The sequence below is a fragment of the Squalius cephalus genome, assembly GCF_949319135.1.
Source record: "Squalius cephalus genome assembly, chromosome: 6".
Lineage (NCBI taxonomy): Eukaryota > Metazoa > Chordata > Actinopteri > Cypriniformes > Leuciscidae > Squalius > Squalius cephalus.
The window spans coordinates 44,946,413-44,967,374 of NC_137127.1; the positions used below are offsets into that span (position 1 = coordinate 44,946,413).

A 20,962-nucleotide genomic window follows, 5' to 3' on the forward strand; every position below is an offset into this window, starting at 1 on the left:
TTTGCCAAGTATATGAGATGTTCCTGGATTAGGTTCACCAGTTTAGGTGAACGTGATTTGACAAAGTATGTTCCTGGATCAACATCCTTGTTGATCCAGGAACAACATTCCAATCAACCAATCATATTTGAGGGAAAAGTTTACAGTTAATGTCAAGTTTAGGTTTACAACAAGGGTTAGGGGCTTACACCATTCTTACTCAACTATCATTTCTCTCTGATTTTAGGGATAAGTTATGGGTAAAGGGTAGGGATTATGTTTTGGGACAGGAATGTTGTTCCAGGATCAACAAAAGATGACAAAATTACTCTGCAAAATCACAGCAACCCTGTGGTTAGGGAAGGAGCTGATGTTCCAAGACCCATTAAAGATACTGTTCCAGCCACGTGTCCTTAAATAACATTTAAAGTATTAAATTAAACTTCAACTTTAATTTGTGTAATGCTGTTAGAGTTTGTGTATGTTAAGAGTTGCATAATAGTAGTGCATATAGAGGAATTATGTGAATTCTGTGAAACTGACGATTTACTTTTAGTACTTTTCAAAAACCTTTCATTTTTCCTTCAGAAGACCCAGGCATTTAACCTTGAATTATAAAACTCCATCATAAAAATATGAATTATGTTCAAAACTATGATAATGCATGGAAATAAATGTTTCAAAGACTGTCACAAAGTTCCTGCCATTTTCACCAATTTTGCCCCTAATAGGCATCAATGAAGAGCATACATGAACGGTGGTGTACGCTCTTCATTGATGCCTATTAGGGGCTAAATAAAAGTTTGGGGTCCATAAGATTTTATTTTTAAATCATATTTTCACTCAGCAAGGATGTATTAAATTGATCGAACATTACAGTGAAGACATTTATAAAGTTACAAAATATTTCTGCTTCTAATGAATGCTGTTCTTTTGAACTTTCTATTCATAAAGGTTTCATGAATAAAAAATAAATAAATAAAAAAATGTATCACAGTTTCCACGGAAATATGAAGCAGCAAAAACATAAGAAATGTTTCTTGAGCAACAAATCAGCCTAGAATGATTTCTGAAGGATCATGTGACACTGATGACCGGAGTAATGATGCTGAAAATAAATTAAATAAATTACTTTTCAAAATGTATTCAAATAGAAAACAGTTATTTTAAAACTGTAATAATATTTCACAATATTACTGTTTTTTACTGTATTTTGATCAGCCTTGGTGTGCAGAAGAGACTTTTCTTTCAAAAAGAAAAAAAAAAAAAATCTTATGAACCCCAAACTTTTGATGATAGTGTAATTGAGATGACATGATACATATTCATGACAAGATTACAAGATTAATGACACTTATATATTAGATTAATGACAGAATATATTTGTATGGCACATTATTTTAGTCAAGCTGCAAGTTTGGCAAATTATGCAACAAATTAAATATTATTTAGGGTACATAAAATGTTAGTTATTAAATTAACCTTTACAGCATAAGGGAGGTGATTTCTAACACAGAATGCTATTAAACACAATATATTGAAATGACACTGTGTTGGTAATCTTCAGAAAAAAACATATATATACAGTGCAATGCATAAGTTAATACACCCATGCTAAAGTTGACTAAAAAGAGGAATAAAAAATCATATTTTGGAAATTGAACTTAATGCCTTAATTTAAAAAATTAGGAAAAATCCAACCTTTTAGGACACCAATTTTCTTTGTGAATGAATAATGTATCGTAAATAAATAAATGTTCTTCCTTAAAATACATGGTGCATAAGTGTGTACACCCCTATGTTAAATTCCCATAGAGGCAGGCAGATTTTTATTTTTAAGTATTTTTTTTTTTTATAAATTTTTAGGATACTATGCATCCTGATAAAGTTCCCTTGGCCTTTGGAATTAAAATAGCCCCACATCATCACATAGCCTTCACCATACCTAGAGATTGGCATGGTTTTATTTCAGTTAGCCTAATAGCTAGTTTGATTTGCATTGAGAGATGATCTTATGGAAAGTACTCCATGCCAATCTCTAGGTATGGTGAAGGCTATGTGATGATGTGGGGCTATTTTAATTCCAAAGGCCAAGGGAACTTTATCAGGATGCATAGTATCCTAAAAAATAATAAAAAAAAATACTTAAAAATAAAAATCTGCCTGCCTCTATGGGAATTTAACATAGGGGTGTCCAAACTTATGCACCCTGTATTTTAAGGAAGAACATTTATTTATTTACGATACATTATTCATTCACAAAGAAAATTGGTGTCCTTAAAGGTTGGATTTTTCCTAATTTTTTTAATTAAGGCATTAAGTTCAATTTCCAAAATATGATTTTTTATTCCTCTTTTTAGTCAACTTTAGCATGGGTGTATTAACTTATGCATTGCACTGTATATATATATATACAGAATTAATGTCTTTACTGACCTGTAACGCTCTGAAGATTACGACATTAATGACATTAGATATTTTTGTCTCAGGCACTTATTGATTCCCAATTGTTATTCCCAGGGCTGTTCTCTCTCTCTCTCTCTCTCTCTCTCTCTCTCTCTCTCTCTCTCTCTCTCTCTCTCTCTCTCTCTCTCTCTCTCTCTCTCTCTCTCTCTCTCTCTCTCTCTTTCCTCAGATCACTCCACCCTAATTTCCCATGTGCACAGGGATTGGTGACAAGGAGTGCAGGGGTCTTTTAAAAAGGAACGGAAGAGGGACATTTGAGCAGAGAGAGAAGCCAACTGATAGATAGTTGTTGGGAGTTAAAGGGTCGTAACATCCAGGATGACTTCAGTCTAAATGTATGCCGATCAGCTCCAGTCCCACTCTGGACAAACAACTGAATTTAATCCGTAGTGACGACTTGGGTCAGAATCATGGCAATTCCTACAAATTAAACTCACTGTGGTGTCAAATTGCTCTTTTGGGTGAATTGTGTCTAATTTCACCCTCAACTGCACAGTCATGGTTACTCAGATTATGCTAACTAAGGATCAACGCTTTGTTTCCTCAACTTCTTGGAAGAAACATGTAGTGTAGCTATAATCTGATTCCTTCACTGAATCCACTCGACCTCAGTCTCTCTCTGGTGCTGCAGGAGAGCGTTCACATATAAATGGGAGGTTTGACAGGAGTCATTATCTCCTTTGAAGCATCTGAAGCGTAAAATGCAGCAGACGCTGGAGATTGGAGACGAGATAGCACTGATCTTAATGTCCCTCTGTTAATTAGTGCTATAGGCGCATGGCTAATACAACCCGACTCTTATTTCACAAAGCATCTTGATTCTAGCTCCTCTGGCTAAAGCTATCGTCTCACCAGGAGATTGAGGACGATTGCAGAGAGAGAGAGAGAGAGTCTCTCCTGTGGGTGAATTAGGGCTAATGCAGTGAGTTTGTAACTCTTTGATTCATGATACGAGAGTCCCTAAGTCTCTCCTAGCAACACCAAAATGATTCGGCCTTACTGAAATAATTAAACACCTTCTGAGACAGACAGTTTGATTATACCAGTGGAAACCATTCTGCAGTCTTTGTGTGTGTGTATTTTGTTGCCAGCTAGCATAGTGTGAGTGATGCAACTGTTAGCAGAGTGGCTGGTATGACAGTAATTGTGCCTCAATTCAGAATGGAAATTTAATAATGCTGCAGTGTTTAATCCAACAGGGGGAATCTACAGTGTGTGGGAAGTTTCACACAAAACAATGACTTTGTAAGATACACTCTTCTTTATTTCCATCAATGGTTGATGGAAATAAGATTTTTATTTCTAACTGCTCACTGAAAAGGTCTTTGTGGAACCAAAAAATGGTTGGCATTGCTGTTAAAACAGTACCTCAAATCAAAGGATAAACTGGAGCTATACTGTATAGGGATCAGGGGTGAGTTTCCCGAAATAGCAGACCTCTAGAGGTCCTCAACTCTGCTCTTGGTGACCCACTGTCATGCAAACTTAATTCCCAACCTGCTTCAGAACACCTGCATGTTTTTATTTTTATTTTTAACAAAGCCACTTGAAGGCAAGCTTGCAACCTTAGCCGGAAAAAGCGTAACGCAGAAAGGAGACGATGCCGTTTTTTTTGTGTGTGTGTGTGTGTGTGTGTGTATGGATGTCAATGGAGAGGAGTCTTCACTCCACTGATTAAAACCGCTTTTGTGAGGAAATAGCTTATCATTTAATGAATCATCAGCCCATCGGCTAATCTTCAACATGTTTGCTCTTAAACATTTGTTTTGGATCGATCTATTCTTAGAGCTTACACCGGAAAAAATGCTGTTTTACAAGAGAAGTCACAGACAATTGCACGACATGCAGGTATAATTAGTTTACAGCGCTTCTTGTTCATTTCTATAGTATCCGCAAACAGTGATTGACTCTAGCTCAACTCTGAACAAAATTCAATGACATCAAGGCTGAAATGTGATTCCTTCAGTAGAAGAGCATTGGACCATCGTCTCTCCCAATAATAAGACCATCTCTGTTTTCAGGCAATCCTGAAGAGGTGGATTGACTCCTTCAGGTGTGTTTGATTAGGGTTGGAGAACAATGGATCCCCAGGAGCAGGGCTGAAGACCTCTGGACTATAAGTCAAGCTCCAAAATGACAAAAACAACAACAAAAAAACATTATATCATAAAAGTAGTACATATACATATGTGCACTCTGTTCCAAGTCTTCTGAGGTCATGTGATGGCTTTTTGTGGCAAACAGACTGAAATTTAGATTTTCAATTAGCCAGGTTTGTAGAAAATTCTGAATTAGCTTGCTTTCAATTCACAAGTGTGAATTTTAAATGAATTGGCCACATGACCCATAGCAAGTTGAATTGGAATTGGAATCTATCTATCTATCTATCTATCTATCTATCTATCTATCTATCTATCTATCTATCTATCTATCTATCTATCTATCTATGTAACTGTCTGTCTGTCTGTCTGTCTATCTATCTATCTATCTATCTATCTATCTATCTATCTATCTATCTATCTATCTATCTATGTAACTCTGTCTGTCTGTCTGTCTGTCTATCTATCTATCTATCTATCTATGTAACTCTGTCTGTCTGTCTGTCTGTCTGTCTATCTATCTATCTATCTATCTATCTATGTAACTCTGTCTGTCTGTCTGTCTATCTGTCTATCTATCTATCTATCTATCTATGTAACTCTGTCTATCTGTCTGTCTGTCTGTCTATCTATCTATCTGTCTGTCTGTCTATCTATCTATCTATCTATCTATCTATCTATCTATCTATCTATCTATGTAACTCTGTCTGTCTGTCTATCTGTCTGTCTGTCTGTCTATGTAACTGTCTGTCTTTCTATGTAACTGTCTGTCTGTCTGTCTGTCTATCTATCTATCTATCTATCTATCTATCTATCTATCTGTCTATCTGTCTGTCTGTCTGTCTATCTATCTATCTGTCTATCTATGTAACTGTCTGTCTGTCTATCTATCTATCTGTCTATCTATGTAACTGTCTGTCTGTCTGTCTGTCTATCTATGTAACTCTGTCTGTCTGTCTGTCTGTCTATCTATCTATCTATCAGTCTGTCTGTCTGTCTGTCTATCTATCTATCTATCTATCTATCTATCTATCTATGTAACTCTGTATGTCTGTCTGTCTGTCTATCTATCTATCTATCTATCTATCTATGTAACTCTGTCTGTCTATCTGTCTATCTATCTATCTATCTATCTATCTATCTATGTAACTCTGTCTGTCTGTCTGTCTGTCTGTCTGTCTGTCTGTCTGTCTGTCTATCTATCTATCTATCTATCTATCTATCTATCTATGTAACTCTGTCTGTCTATCTATCTATCTATCTATCTATCTATCTATCTATCTATCTATCTATCTAACTGTCTGTCTGTCTGTCTGTCTATCTATCTATCTATCTATCTATGTAACTCTGTCTGTCTGTCTGTCTGTCTATCTATCTATCTATCTATCTATGTAACTCTGTCTGTCTATCTGTCTATCTATCTATCTATCTATCTATCTATCTATGTAACTCTGTCTGTCTGTCTGTCTGTCTGTCTGTCTATCTATCTATCTATCTATCTATCTATGTAACTCTGTCTGTCTATCTGTCTATCTATCTATCTATCTATCTATCTATCTATCTATCTATGTAACTCTGTCTGTCTGTCTGTCTGTCTATCTATCTATCTATCTATGTAACTCTGTCTGTCTATCTGTCTATCTATCTATCTATCTATCTATGTAACTCTGTCTGTCTGTCTATCTATCTATCTATCTATCTATCTATCTATCTATCTATCTATCTATGTATCTCTGTCTATTTGTCTGTCTGTCTGTCTATCTATCTATCTATGTAACTCTGTCTATCTATCTATCTATCTATCTATCTATCTATCTATCTATCTATCTATCTATCTATCTATGTAACTGTCTGTCTGTCTGTCTGTCTGTCTGTCTATCTATATATCTGTCTATCTATCTGTCTATCTATCTATCTATCTATCTATCTATCTATCTATCTATCTATCTATCTATCTATCTATCTATCTATGTAACTCTGTCTGTCTGTCTATCTATCTATCTATCTATCTATCTATCTATCTATGTATCTCTGTCTATTTGTCTGTCTGTCTGTCTATCTATCTATCTATGTAACTCTGTCTGTCTATCTATCTATCTATCTATCTATCTATCTATCTATCTATCTATCTATCTATCTATCTATCTATCTATCTATCTATCTATCTGTCTATCTATGTAACTGTCTGTCTGTCTGTCTGTCTATCTGTCTGTCTGTCTGTCTGTCTGTCTATCTATCTATCTATCTATGTAACTGTCATTCTGTCTGTCTGTCTGTCTATCTATCTATCTACCTATCTATCTATCTATCTATCTATGTAACTGTCTGTCTGTCTGTCTATCTATCTATCTATCTATCTATCTATCTATCTATCTATCTATCTATCTATCTATCTATCTATCTATCTATCTATCTATCTATCTATCTATCTATCTATCTATCTAAAGTTCAAATTCAAAACTGTGTCCTAAAGCAGTGCAAAGTCTGAGGAAATCAGTTCGGTTAAAGGAGAGTCTATACGTCTGCTTGCGTTATGATACAACGCCTTCCGAGATTTCTCACAAAAGCAGAAAACTCTGGAAAACACAGTCAAATTTAATAACTACAATTCTTCCAATCATTCTCTAGGACATAGTCATTTGCCTTTGGCCCTCTATATGACGCGCACACTGCAAACAGGACATGACATCAGTGTTTCGCTCTGCGCACTGATAGGACATGTATTCCCACTTATCTTCAGGACATTTCATCGCAGTCTGGCAGCCATTTCACAGCTACGACAGGCCCGACATCTGCTCCAGTCGAGACCTCCTATCACACATCTGCATAGTTTATGTCATGAGCCACATCCCGCCTATCACTCTGCTTTTAATATCATGTGCATGCCTATCCATGCACTCTGCAGATCCATCAATAATTACAGGCATTCACTTACAATGCAGCACAGGGCAGATGCATTCCCTCGCCGTTGCATTAAGCAAGATTGATCATAGTGCGTCCCGTGACACCTCAGGGGCATTTTAAAAGCAATCTCTCCCAAGCGGAGGGGGCAGAGAGGGTGTAAGTTGGTTCGTCTCCCATGAAGACACTGCGCCTCATTCTCAGCCATTCAACCGGGCTGAAAGCGCCAGCGGCCGGTTAAGGTTTCATCCCGCAAATATTCATGTGCATTTAATGATGCTACATCACTTCATTCCACATGAATTATGAATACGATGAGTCAAAAAGAAAATTGCTGGGGAGGCGGAGGAAGAGGGAAACTGGGACAGAGGTTGAAGCCACCAGCGAATAATCGTGGCGATACTGGTGTTTTCCCCAAGGTTAGAGAAGAGGCTGATGGCCTAGATCTGGGAATCTCCACAGCCACGCTTTGGGTTTTTTTCACGGCCGTCCCAACCTCGCTCAAAGCGATAAACCCCCACGTCACGTTCCTCTGTGACGCTAAAATAATGCTGGCTGGCTAAAAACGCTCTAATATGATAGACATGGATGCCAGAGTGCATGTCTTAATCATGTTAAGTGTAACAGTTGACATTTCAGTCTGCCTCGAGCTGCCTTGGACACATTTTAATCAGGAATTCAATACGCTTAAGTGCCCCCTTAATATAAACAAACTAGAACTATTCTGCGCTCGCACGCTTTAACATTTCAGTGACTGACAAATAAGACTTTTCACAGTAAATAAAGAGAAAAATCTCTAAGAATGAATTTAAAGCTGTCAATCGATTAAAAATATTATCTAATTAATCACACCTAACTTTAAAGTGTTTAATATATTTGTATATTGTAATACTTTCACATCTGATCTCCAAATTGATGTAGAAACAAGTGAACTTTAAACAATCTTCACATAAAACTACTGTAATAATTGTCACATTTACCTGTGCCTTCAATATATCAGGGCTCAATTTTTATCTATTGGCCAGTCAGACAGGTTCAAATATTTACTTGCTGTCAAAATGCACAAAAAGTTATTGTTTTCGTTGTTTTGGACCCAACCTTGCAAAGAGTGTTTTGAAAGTATTTAATGTATAAAGACCCATTTTTTTTCTTTTCTTTTTTTTACACAGCACTCTTGCTCCCACTACAACTATCAGCTTTCCATCAGGATATCTATTTTAATAAGGCTAAAACAAGGTAGGCTACAGTGATTTTATAAATGACTGAAAACAAAGGCATGATGCTAATTTGCACCACGCAGAAATAATGCAACAAGAAAGGTCGTGACCATAGACATAGGTTTTTTTTTTTTTTTTTTAATCGACGCATCAATTAAATATACTGGAATTTATTCTACCTTGCAATTGGCTAAAACGGTCACTTGTTAGAGTAAAATGACACGCATTTAATTGTATTACACGAGGTCGTGACTAAGGCAGAAGAAACCCATCCCTCATCTGCGACGTCGAGCACGCAGTGACTGTAGAGCAACACTGAGAGCTCGCCTCAGGAAAAGTCGGAGAACTACAGAGGGCATCTTTCCTTTTCTCCTCTCTCACTCTGTCTTTTACTGACTGAGATTTGTACAACATACACACTGGCTCAACAGAGATTCAACAGAGTTAGCTATATTGTTATTTTTTAGGAGTTTGTCGTCTCTGTTGAACGTCAGTGCAATTCTGAAGGCGAACATTGCCATCTACTGTTGGATAACGGAACTACACCTAAAGTTGAAGTGAGTGTGTGTGTGTGTGTGTGTGTGTGTGTGTGTGTGTGTGAGAGAGAGAGAGAGAGAGAGAGAGAGAGAGAGAGAGAGAGAGAGAGAGAGCCAGTCTCAACAAAACTTGGTTAAGCGATGGCAGTGTTTGAAACCTGTTATAAATCCATCATTTTTCACATTTACAGAAAACTATAAGAAGAAGAAGAAAAAAAAAAGACTAACTCAAGGAACAAACTACACTATGAAATAAAAAAATTATACTACATCTATACCATGTTATTGCTGCTTTAGATTTTGTGTGAAAAGGTGAAAATATGTGATTGTCACTTGTAAGTTTACTTGTTACTTGTCCCGCGCTTAAACATTTCCATGGATCTCAGATCAAACTGATCTTTAAGTAAGAATAGAGCCTATCCTTCAAATATGAAATAACAGCATCAAAACTATCCATCTCTATAGTTGAGTCATTGAGTCTTGAAAACAGAGCATTTTTCATGTTACCATAATAAATTATAATACACATTATTGCAACCAAAAAATTAAAACATTTAAAAGTTTTTTTTTTTCTGCACGGCCTTCATTTTTAACCATATCTGGGCCATGGAGGGACTCATTTGTGAATATCGCATGACCCGTTCTTAGAAAATATTAAAATCTCACTCCATCACTGTGTCACTTCTTTTCCAGTTTGTTTAATTGAGGAATTCCAGCTTGTTATATGTTATGTGGAGTTCACCTACGTTTTATTCTCCAGGTAACGATTTTGAACAGCCAAGCATGAAATCTGTAGGCCTACCTCATTTCAGTTTAATTCAAGATCAGTGTGACCTGAACACATCACTGAATTTTATGCCAATACTTAGTAGGCTAGTATTTATATACTTTATAAATAGGCTACTTTATCTCAAAGTAGTTTTTAAATAAGGTTGAGGTTGAGGTTTGACCGAAAGAAATCATTATATTTTAATTAATCTAATTTAAACACATAGGTCTAAGAGCACCAGGCTGGATATATATTGATTTTTGCTTTATTAAAGGTAATTGCTACTTTTTAGCTCACGTTGAGTTAGATTCTCTAAAAAAGGGCACAACAGCGCCTCCCTGTGGTTGGAAGTGCTGGAAATGTTTGTCGTGAAGCGGCTGTTCATCACGACAGTCATTGCTCACACACGGCAAAAGCGTTTAAATACAGATGGGTTGATGATAAATTCAAGCTAACCGAGTTAACGCAATCAACCGGGTGGATTATCAATATTTTACAAAATGGGAATCGCCGATGAGGCTGACCGGACTCTGTTTGTGGGGAATTTGGACCCTCAAGTAACAGAAGAAGTTATATTCGAGCTGTTCTTACAGGTAAGTGTTTTAGCGTCATTGATTAGCTTGTTAATGCTAACGATAGAATGTTTGTTGTTGTTCGATTTGCAAACTAATTAGACGCGTGTTTGACAGATAAGTATCATCTTATATGAAGTGCCATCACCGTGTCTCTGTTATTTGACTTTAATTTGATGTCTTATTTTATCAGTTAACCTGTAAGAGTATAATATGTGTTGTTGCGCTGTTGATCTTATGTTGTCTTTGCAAACACACTGTCGCTCTAGTCATTCATTTACACTGTCTTTTGTGTGATTAATCTGTCGTTCATTAAGGCAATAACTTACACCACAGGTGAATAGAGTTAACATTTCAACGAATAGTTATCACCATACCTAGATGATTAATCACAGTAACGTTACATTAAGACAATTGTGTTGTTTCGCAGGATTTCTGTATGTTATATGTAAATATGCTAGTATCATTATGCATGCACTTCAACATTGGATGAAGCCAGGTTTAAAATCCTTGTTTCATTTGGTTGAATATAAATCATGCAAATTATGTATGAATAAACCTTCACAATATATATCGTTTGGTGTATGTAAGTGTTGCTGAAGCGTAGATTACTGCTTCTGTGCAATTTTTGGGTGAAAATAGCCTTTAAAGATATGTATTATTGAAATATACTGACACATAGATAGTGTAATAAAATAAACATCTAAATGTGTATTTTGGATCGTTTTCTTTCCACTAGTCTTAAAGAAGACATGTTGAAGAAGCAGAATAGGCCAAAATCTCAAAAATAACCAGTGCGTGAAGTGTTTTGCCAGTAGTGCCTCCTTCAGTAACATCAGAACTCTCTCCTGTATTTCTCTCCATAGGCTGGGCCGTTAATCAAAGTCAAAATCCCCAAAGACAATGATGGAAAATCAAAACAGTTTGCATTTGTGAACTTCAAACACGAGGTGTCTGTGCCCTACGCCTTGAACTTGCTCAATGGAATCCGTCTGTATGGACGGCAGCTCAACATACAGTTCAGATCCGGTAGGACTTTCCATATTATACTGTTCGTCATCATCCATCATTCCAGCATAGCCACTCACCAATCATTTCATGAGTTAGAACAATTTTTACAATTGTCTTTAAAGGAGAACTCCGGTCAAATTTAACATTGAGCTCATTTTTTTGTAAATTTGGAGTGCTGTCAGTACAGAGAACAACGACAAAAATCGGTGTTGCCTACACCGTGTTATCCTCTTTTTAAAATGTGCACCCTGTTGACTTCAATGGGGCAAGTTTTAAACCTGCTTTTAGCCTCTTAACATCCTTGATGTGTCATTACAAGTGCACAGCCATGTGAGTGATTCCTAGAGTGAACACGGGTCAATCTGACTGCAGTAGATGTGAAAGATATGAATAAAAATGATATTTATTTAGCCAGCGCACATACCTGTATTTACATCCTGTTTTCGGTCAAAGTCCATAGTAATCGATTGTCGAGTTCACGCGCATGATCATAGGCACTAAACCAATGCACGTGAACTCGACAATCGATTACTATGGACTTTGACCGAAAACAGGATGTAAATACAGGTATGTGCGCTGGCTGAATAAACAATTTTTATTCATATCTTTCACATCTACTGCAGTCAGATTGACCCGCGTTCACTCCGAAGGAATCACTCAACATGACCTGTGCACTTGTAATGACACATCAAGGATGTTAAGAGGCTAAAAGCAGGTTTAAAACTTGCCCCATTGAAGTCAACAGGGTGCAAATTTTAAAAAGAGGATAACACGGTGTAGGCAACACCGATTTTTGTCGTTGTTCTCTGTACTGACAGCACTCCAAATTTACAAAAAAATGAGCTCAATGTTAAAATTGACCGGAGTTCTCCTTTAAGAACATGATGTTAAAAAACAAAACAGTAGGCTAGTAATTAAGGTTGCGCCTCCATTTTAAACAAATTTAAAATGATCATTGAATCCATTTATTTTAATGGTAGTTTTTGGTCATTTTGTGAGTGATTCAATTCAAGTGTGCAAATTATTTGAAATATTTAAAAGAATCTTTGCAATATTATAAATTGCTCTTTCTCTGAAATGTTCTGCGATTTAGAAACAATGCATATCTGATGTTAAACCATTATTGAATCTGCATTTACAGTAAATGCCAAATGGAATTAATGCATATGTAACAAACTAAATGAGGTGAATCCAGTACTAAATCAAGGAGATAATTGTTATTTTGAAAATGGATATATGAGCAGGTTGTGTGATATGTTGAATTGGTCACTCAAGACTCACTCTTTCATATTTATTGAAAGAGGAAGAGAAACGGGTTTGTTTTTTAAGACAAAATTGTTAGGCTAAATTGTAAACAATGTATTGAAATGGCATTGTAATCATAAAAAAAAAAAAAACGCAAACAAAAACTGTTGATTTTGCCATGATCATCATCAATAAATGAAACAATGCTTCACATTACAGAAATAAAATGGGCTGTGAAAGGGTTGTCATATTTACTTTACACATTAATTAGAAAAAGCAGTGACTGATTATTAATCATCATCTGAATCTGTTGTGCTCCTAACAGGCAGCAGTCACATTAATCAGGAAGGCAAAAGTCCGGCAAACTCTCAAAACCCCAGTCCAGCGAATACCCCAGGTCACCGTGGTGGAAGGTAATCTTTGTTATGAATGTAGTTATTCAGTGCTTATGTTTAGAACATCTGTTTGAAGTGATCCCGTCACGAGATGTCAGCAGAGACAGATTTACATACATGGTCTCTTGTGACCAGTTGTGATTGGATTTCGTCAAGTGGCGGGTCTCTGATTTCATGACTGCGTTCTTTACTTGCTTTGCACTTGCATTTTAAATTCATCAAATGTATAGTCTTTTTCAAATTATTTTTATTGGACAGTGCATTTTATGTGACTGTAATACTATTCAAAAGATTGGAAAGATTTTTTTTTTTTTTCATATTTTTGACAGAAGTCAAAATGTGAGATGTTTTCTTTTGTAACTTATTTTAAAATGTAATTTATTCCTGCAAAGGAAAGCTGAATTTTCAGCATCATTACTCCAGTCTTCAGTGTCACATGATCCTTCAGAAATCATTCTAATATGCTGATTTGATGCTCAAGAAACATTTATGATTATCAATGTTGAAAACGGGTGTGATGCCTCATATTTTTGTTAGAATAAAAAGACAGTAGTATAATAGCTACAACAAATTAAATTCTGCCCAATTTTAAATGTAGCAATTTATCATATTTTTTTAATTTATTTTTTTAAATGTATCATTGACATCCTGATCATTTATTCAAATGTAAAGAACATTAGATTAGATTATTCGTTTAACGACATTAACCGGCATTACTGGTCATATGAGAATTTACATTCAGCTAATTTGGCATCTTCTGCAGCTCTTAAAGGCTGCGTTTACACTCTCGATGCCCAGTTCTGAATTGTCGACTAAACACCCAAAGGTGACCCGGAAAAGCTTAGGCTGAATAGGAAGTAAAAATGGCACAATTTGCAATTGGACACAGACAAAATAATACAACCTTTTCTTTTGAGCACCATCTTTAAAGGTCAACAAAACATTGGGTTGAGCCTTCATCTTCACTTGCGCCATAGTCATGTGATCTCGGTTGGTGTCCACCTGAGTTGACGTCATTCGCCACCGTCGCTTTTTCAATGTACTAATCTCATTAACAGGGGAAAATTTGCTTACATGGCAGACGCAAATGCACGCATCGGATTAATATACGACTTATTTCCACATGTGGATGAGGCCAGAAACCTATTTGAAAGTATAAGAATCCATGTGCTTTTTCCGTGCCGTAGGCTAATTAGTTTACTCGGACCATGTACTGTAAATGCGTCCCTAGTAGGGGTGTAACGGTACACAAAAATCACGGTTCGGTACGTACCTCGGTTTTAAAGTCACGGTTCGTTTTTTTTTCGGTACAGTAAGGGAAAGAAATGCAAACATTAAACTGCAGGTTGTTTATTACTATAAACTTTTTTTCAACAATTTGTTTACACTTTTTTAAACACTTTTTAATAAAATATAATAAAATATATATAAAATAAAAAAAAGAATAAGAAATAAAATACTGCTGCAAAGTTCTCCACTAAATAAAATACTCTCAGTTTCAAACCAATATCACGTAATAAAATATAATGAAAAATATAAATAAATAACTATGATTACAGTGCAGCATTACCAATCCCAGCTTGTAGGCCTGCTCATATTTAAAAATTAAGGCTGGGAATCGATAAAAAAAAAAACTTTTTTCCACTTTTTTACTAATTATCAAAATAAAATATAGTCCAAAGCTATAGTACAAAGCTATTATTACCAGAGCATCTGATCAGAGCAGGTCATTTTACCAGCATAACTATACCAGCTCAGCAAACAGAAGTGTACTACTGAGAAATTTCACCTTATTTGAGCGGACTTTGCTTTTCCAGTGCGTGATCGGTACATGATTGGAGTGTTTGGGCCGTTAACGACAGAGCAGAACGCGCAGCGCAAACACGGACTCGAACATTGAGCAGAGAGTGCAGCGGGCACACACACACACACACACACACACACACACACACACACACACACGAAACGGAGAGTGCGGCGGCGCTCACGGAGCGGAAAAGCTTTTTTTTTCGCCCTGCAGTCTATTTCATTGGTTTAGTTTACAGTGACAACGGGTAAAACACTGGTAAAACATTAGAATCAGCTGCAGGGCGGGATTTGCGCTGAACGCGGAGACTTCCGCCACTTAATATGTTCGTGTGGAAACACGAAAATGTACCTATGTTCCGCACACAAAATATTGCATTCAGTCATTCGGTACACACGTGCACCGAACCGAAACCACTGTACCGAAACGGTCCGGTACGAATACACGTACCGTTACACCCCTAGTCCCTAGACAAAATTAGTGCTGATTGAGTGTTGATTTGGTGATCAGGAAAGGGGTGGACACAAACATCCAATATTGCAGTGTACTTAACAGTATTAATTATAAGTTTTATAGTTTTGTAATGTTTACTATTTGAATCAACCCAATAATTCAATAAAGATTTTACCCTTTGGACATATACCACAAGTTGGCTGTGATCCTAAAGCTGGGCAACAACACGACTGCCTTTATAATGTCTCCTCATATAATGTCTACTGCAAGTTTCCACAACACAGTATTTTGTATCTCACTTCCCCGTGAGATGACATGCTAAATCTGGCATTATAATCTTAGGAATATCTTGTAGTGTGTGATGCGCCACGGTTTTCAAATCTTGTAGTGTGTGCAGGTTTGAGATTTGAGAGAAGAGAATCTGTGAAGAAGTGTGCGTGATGCAACCAGAAAATTAAGAATTTAAAGGTATAGCGGAGGATTTTCCCGAATTTTAGAAAAGAACCGCCCTCTCCACTTTTTGAAAAAATGCACATGCGCAACACTCTACCTGTTCCCGAGAGGGAACGCCTATTAAACGTGTGCACGAGCTAATCATAGCTTACATTAACTTTTACTAGCAGTGATTTTAAATGGATTTCTCCAAATAGCATGCCAAACTTTACCTGTCAAGTAGAAACTTTGCGACTGAGGCATCAGTGGGAAGCCCAACCTGTGTTTTGAGCTTGTGAATCGTGTGCACACGCACGTACGACGGCCTTACGTAAACATATCACCAGAATGATTGACACTTAGGAGGACCAATAGTCTTGATGATCCACCCGGAAAAAGAAAATCCTCCACTATACCTTTAAGTTTTGTCCTAAAGGTGCTCTAAGCAATGTTGGGTGACGTCACTTCTTGTTGACGGTTGAAGTGTTGTCAAACAAAACGGAGGCTAGCTAGACCCTCCCTCCTCCTCATCCGCGCACTAACCCCCCAAACTCCACCCCCATCACTCTTGTCGGTTATTGGCTGGAACAGTTTGTTGTGTTTCGTGGTGCGGGTGAGCCCAGTTTGTTTTTGTTGCCGTTTGTGGAGCCTGGGCTGTCTAAAGAGACCACGTTTTTTTACAGTGTGTTCAGGGGACAGGCAGCGAGCGGATAGTGAGGAGATGTTTGCTGGATGTGACAAAATGTTTTGGCCTAAAAAACGTGTGACATCGCTTAGAGCATAGGTCTTCAACCCTGCTCCTGGAGGCCCACTGTCCTGCAGAGTTTTACTCCAACCCTAATCAAACACACCTGAACCACATTCAGTCTGTGATTTCAAGTGATCCTGAAGAGTTTGACTAGCTGGTTCAGGTGTGTTTGATTAGGGTTGGAGTAAAACTCTGCAGGACAGTGGGCCTCCAGGAGCAGGGTTGAAGACCTCTGGCTTAGAGCACCTTTAAGAACAATGGGCCTCATTCACCAATATCTTCCTAAGAATTTTCTTAACTTTGTACTTAATAAACTTCCTAAGAAAAGTCTACGTCGGATTCACGACATGTTCTTAAACAACAGAATTGTTCGCACCTGTGTTTTTAGGATTGATGAATCCCACATCTTCGTAATTGAAAGCACGTGCCTAATAATTAGGGCTGGGTATCGATTCAGATGTTACAAATCAATTCGATTTCGATTCGCAAGCTCTCAATTCGATTCGATTTCGATTCTCGATTTGATTTTCGATTTCGACTCAATGAATATATATTTAATACAAATCCTATATTTATAAAAAAAAAGTGAACATAAGTTTACAAGTGGTTAATTAATACAAAGAAATTAAGAGCTACAAACCTGTATATTAAACTCTTTTTATTTTAGGTACACTTGTGTACATTAAAACAGAATCATATTTACCTGTGCCCTTCCTGTCTAACAGGGAGGACATAAATAGAAATGTAATAAAGTTATCAAACAGTCTGCGCTGCATTAATTATATATACACTAATCCTTATTAAAGTTACAAAAGTTCTTTAGTCAAGAGCAGTGAGTGTTTTTCTCTGTTCCCTTTGTTCTTTGATTAACTTTAACGACAGAGATAATTAGTGGCTAGGCTACTGTGTACTGTCCCTTTAAGACCAGCCGCTGCTGCCAGAGACGCGGATCTGACACGCGCCTCATTCTCTCACGAGCCACAACTCTTCACGTTCATCATAAGATTGCTCTTATGTTATGAAGATACTCGACAAAAAGACATTTTGGCATAATTGTGTGTTATTGTTCGTCCAAGCGTGAAAGAGAGCTGTATTCTGGGCTGTCTTGTGCGCACGCACGATATTAGCGCGAGTCTTTCTGTGTGTCACAGTCAGGACATTCACAGGCAGCGCGCTCTTTTTTTTGTCTTGTTGCGAATGAATGGTTTAAAAACATTTGCATGAATAAGAGAGGGATTGTGTAACACTAGCCAAAGAATGACAAAAATTAACAGATGCTGCGTTAATTGCGTTAACAACCCAAATTTGTTTATTTAAAAAAATCGCAGCATTTTTTGCGTCATATAACTGCTTAGGCTTGACAACGTGATTGCGATATGATAAACATGCAGCACTAGTTGAGGTTATTTTATGATTTAGATAAAACTAACATAAAATCTCACAGCATTAGCTATAAAGTGGAGTTTGCAAGCCTATGAACAGTGGGGGAAAACTAATACTGGCTTTTGGGTAATAGATAAATAAATATGGAAAAAAATCGATTCGTGGCGTTTGAGAATCGATTTTGAATCGACCACATTTTAAAAAACGATTAATTGAAAAATCAAATTTTTTTTGCCCAGCCCTACTAATAATTAGCATAAGAAAATGTCCCGCAAATTCCCATACAAGGACATGACACTTCAGGGCTGTGTGCAAGAAAAGTTGGAGAATAACAAATTATCCTTTTATTTTTCCTTAACTTATAAAATAAGAAAATGTCAGTTAAGAAGGATTGTTTGGTGAATGTGTGTTTTTGAGCTTGTCTTGTTGTTGTGGCAGAACCCCAGAGCAGATGAGCTCTCCGTCCTACTCTCCTCCTCAGAACATCCAGAGGTCTTTCAGCTCACCAGACAGTCTGCAGAGACAGGCAATGGTGAGAACACCTCCGCATTCAAACTTCTGTTCATTCATGTACATTTGACTGCTGCATGGACATGTGTAAATCTATACCCTGTAGCATTTAAAGTTGTCATTCTCACTTTTTTTTTTTTTTTGAATAGATGAACAACATGTGGCAGGTCCAGATGCAGCAACAGTTGCAGCAGTTTAACGGGGCCTTCCAGCAGAGCATGCAGCAGCTCCGGGGCGCTGGAGACGGTAACCCATGGCAACCGGACTGGTCTGGCCAGCGAGGTCATCGCCACTCTCCCCAGGACAATAACAACCATCAGGGCAGAGACCAACGGCACGCAAACAGCGGGAACAACTACGACCGCCATCGGCGCGACAGCCAGCGGGGAGACTTGCATCACCAGGACGAGCGCAGTGGAGGAAACCGAAATCACACCCCTGAGAGGCGCAGAGACTCACGGGACGGCTCACGGGACGGCCGGTGGAAGCGCTTTTAAAAATCTACTTTAGTTGCACTTTTAGTTCTCCTGAAAACCTTTTTTTTTTAATCAACTGTTTTTATTATCTTTTGTTATCCTCATAGATTTTTAAATCTATTTAGATGGATTACATATTATCTGTTTAAAAAAAAAAAAAAAAGATAGCAGTACAACTGTAGGGGTGGGGGGGGGGGTTGGATGACAACAAATTTGACAAGGTTAAGGCATTTTGACCAGAATCTCTTTGAGAAACGAGAACAAAAAAAAAAAGAAAAGAAAAAAGACTACGGTCATTTAGTGTGCCGGCCTGTTTTAAAAAAAACATGTTTTGATCTCAGGGGGACGCCTATGTTTATATACATATTTTTATTTTTAAGAATGTCCTTTTTGAGAAACTTATGTATGTACAACATCAAAGTGCATAAAAGAATCAGATTTGCTATGGTGGACTTTTGTTTTTATAGACATTTGTAATTTCTCAGGATTTCACAGAAAGCATCTGAAAACTAGTTTTTCTATTCTTTATGTCTGATTAACAATGTTTAATGTTTTTTAAAAAGCAGATTGTTTTACTTTCTACGTTCCTCTTTTGGGATGAGAATGGGATTATATTGACTCTTAATTAATCAAGACGCTCTTTGAAAACTCGGAACAGTAACTAGTTTTAATACTTTTGTAAATACACCATTTTTATTGTCAAGTGCAACATTTGGTTATTTGTTCGTTTTCATAAAAGTCTCTGTTTCACTGATCATTTTCTGTTGTGAATTAATTTATTGCACTCCCTTACATTGCTTTACCTCCATATCTATAATTCAGCTATTATTTGTTAACTGATTATTACAAATTTCAAATGGCTCTTACAGTGAATTTAGTAGTCTGTACCAGTAGGTGGTGCCATACTTCCTTCCAGTTGAAGATATTTAGGCATAATATTTCTAATTCTGGCTTCTGATGCATACTTTTAAAATAATGAAAATGTAGGGTGTTACATGTTGGCTAAAAAAGTGGAACAGTTTTTTTGGTAGATTTGCAATGGACCAACAATTGTTTCCATGCCCTAAAAATGTGTATGACGTCAGTTTTAAGTTATTAAAACAAGTTAACTTAAATTTAGGTTTTGCACAAAATAAAGTGTCAAGTTTAAATATACTTTTTTTTTTTTTTGTGCAAAGTTTGTATTCGTGTTCTTTATAGAAAGTATTCTCATTTGCTCAGATGTTGGTAGTTTGATGGGTTTTTTTTGTTTTTGTCATACAATTAACAAATTCATATTTTTTTCCAAGAGTGCTTCTTGATATTTAGAGGGAATAAAAAAAAAAACGTATTGGCCCATTAATGACACGTCTTCCGTTCAAACATTATTTAATCACTCGAGAATAAAAATAAAACCCTTCGCCAAATTACTGTGGGCAACAATTATTAAAACTATAACCTAAATAATAAATATGGAATTTCCTGCAACCAGAGAAGTTTTCAAAATATGTAATTTTCCTTTCTAACTAGCCTTTTTTTATGCAAAAAAAAAAAAAAAAAAATGGCACATTTATGACACGTCTTCTCCGTTCAAACATTAATTATTGAATCACTCGAGAATAAAAATAAAATCCTTCTCCAAATTACTGTAAATGGTAAATATGGAATTTCATGTGACCAGGAAGTTTTCAAAATATGTAATTTTCTCTTTCTATATAGCCTAACTACTTTTTTTGTGCAAAAAAAAAATTGGCAAAGGTATATCCTGGGAAGTTGAACGGGAACATTAATAGTCGTGATGTGATTAGCAGAAGTATTGAGCTGCCGGTGGTCAGTCTTTTAATGTCCGATATAAGGTCTTGTAATCTGCCCTTCCGAAAGTGCTTTAGCTGCTAACAGCGGCTCCCGGTGTGTGTGAAGCCGTAGGCTACATCCCCGCAAAGCTCCTCGGTCCAGAAGCGCCATGCATTAATCTGCGGAGGAT

The 20,962-nt window shown here is 36.8% G+C and overlaps 1 protein-coding gene across 1 annotated transcript; it reads left to right on the forward strand.

The window, feature by feature from the left end:
* The first annotated feature begins 10,367 nt into the window (after positions 1-10,367).
* Positions 10,368-19,754, forward strand: rbm7 (RNA binding motif protein 7). Its single transcript, XM_079874580.1, has 5 exons — positions 10,368-10,560; positions 11,406-11,568; positions 13,121-13,208; positions 18,452-18,545; positions 18,673-19,754. Exons 1-5 carry the CDS (start codon positions 10,468-10,470, stop codon positions 19,018-19,020), a joined length of 786 nt encoding a protein of 261 aa, XP_079730706.1. The 5' UTR covers positions 10,368-10,467; the 3' UTR covers positions 19,021-19,754.
* Positions 19,755-20,962: the final 1,208 nt, after the last annotated feature.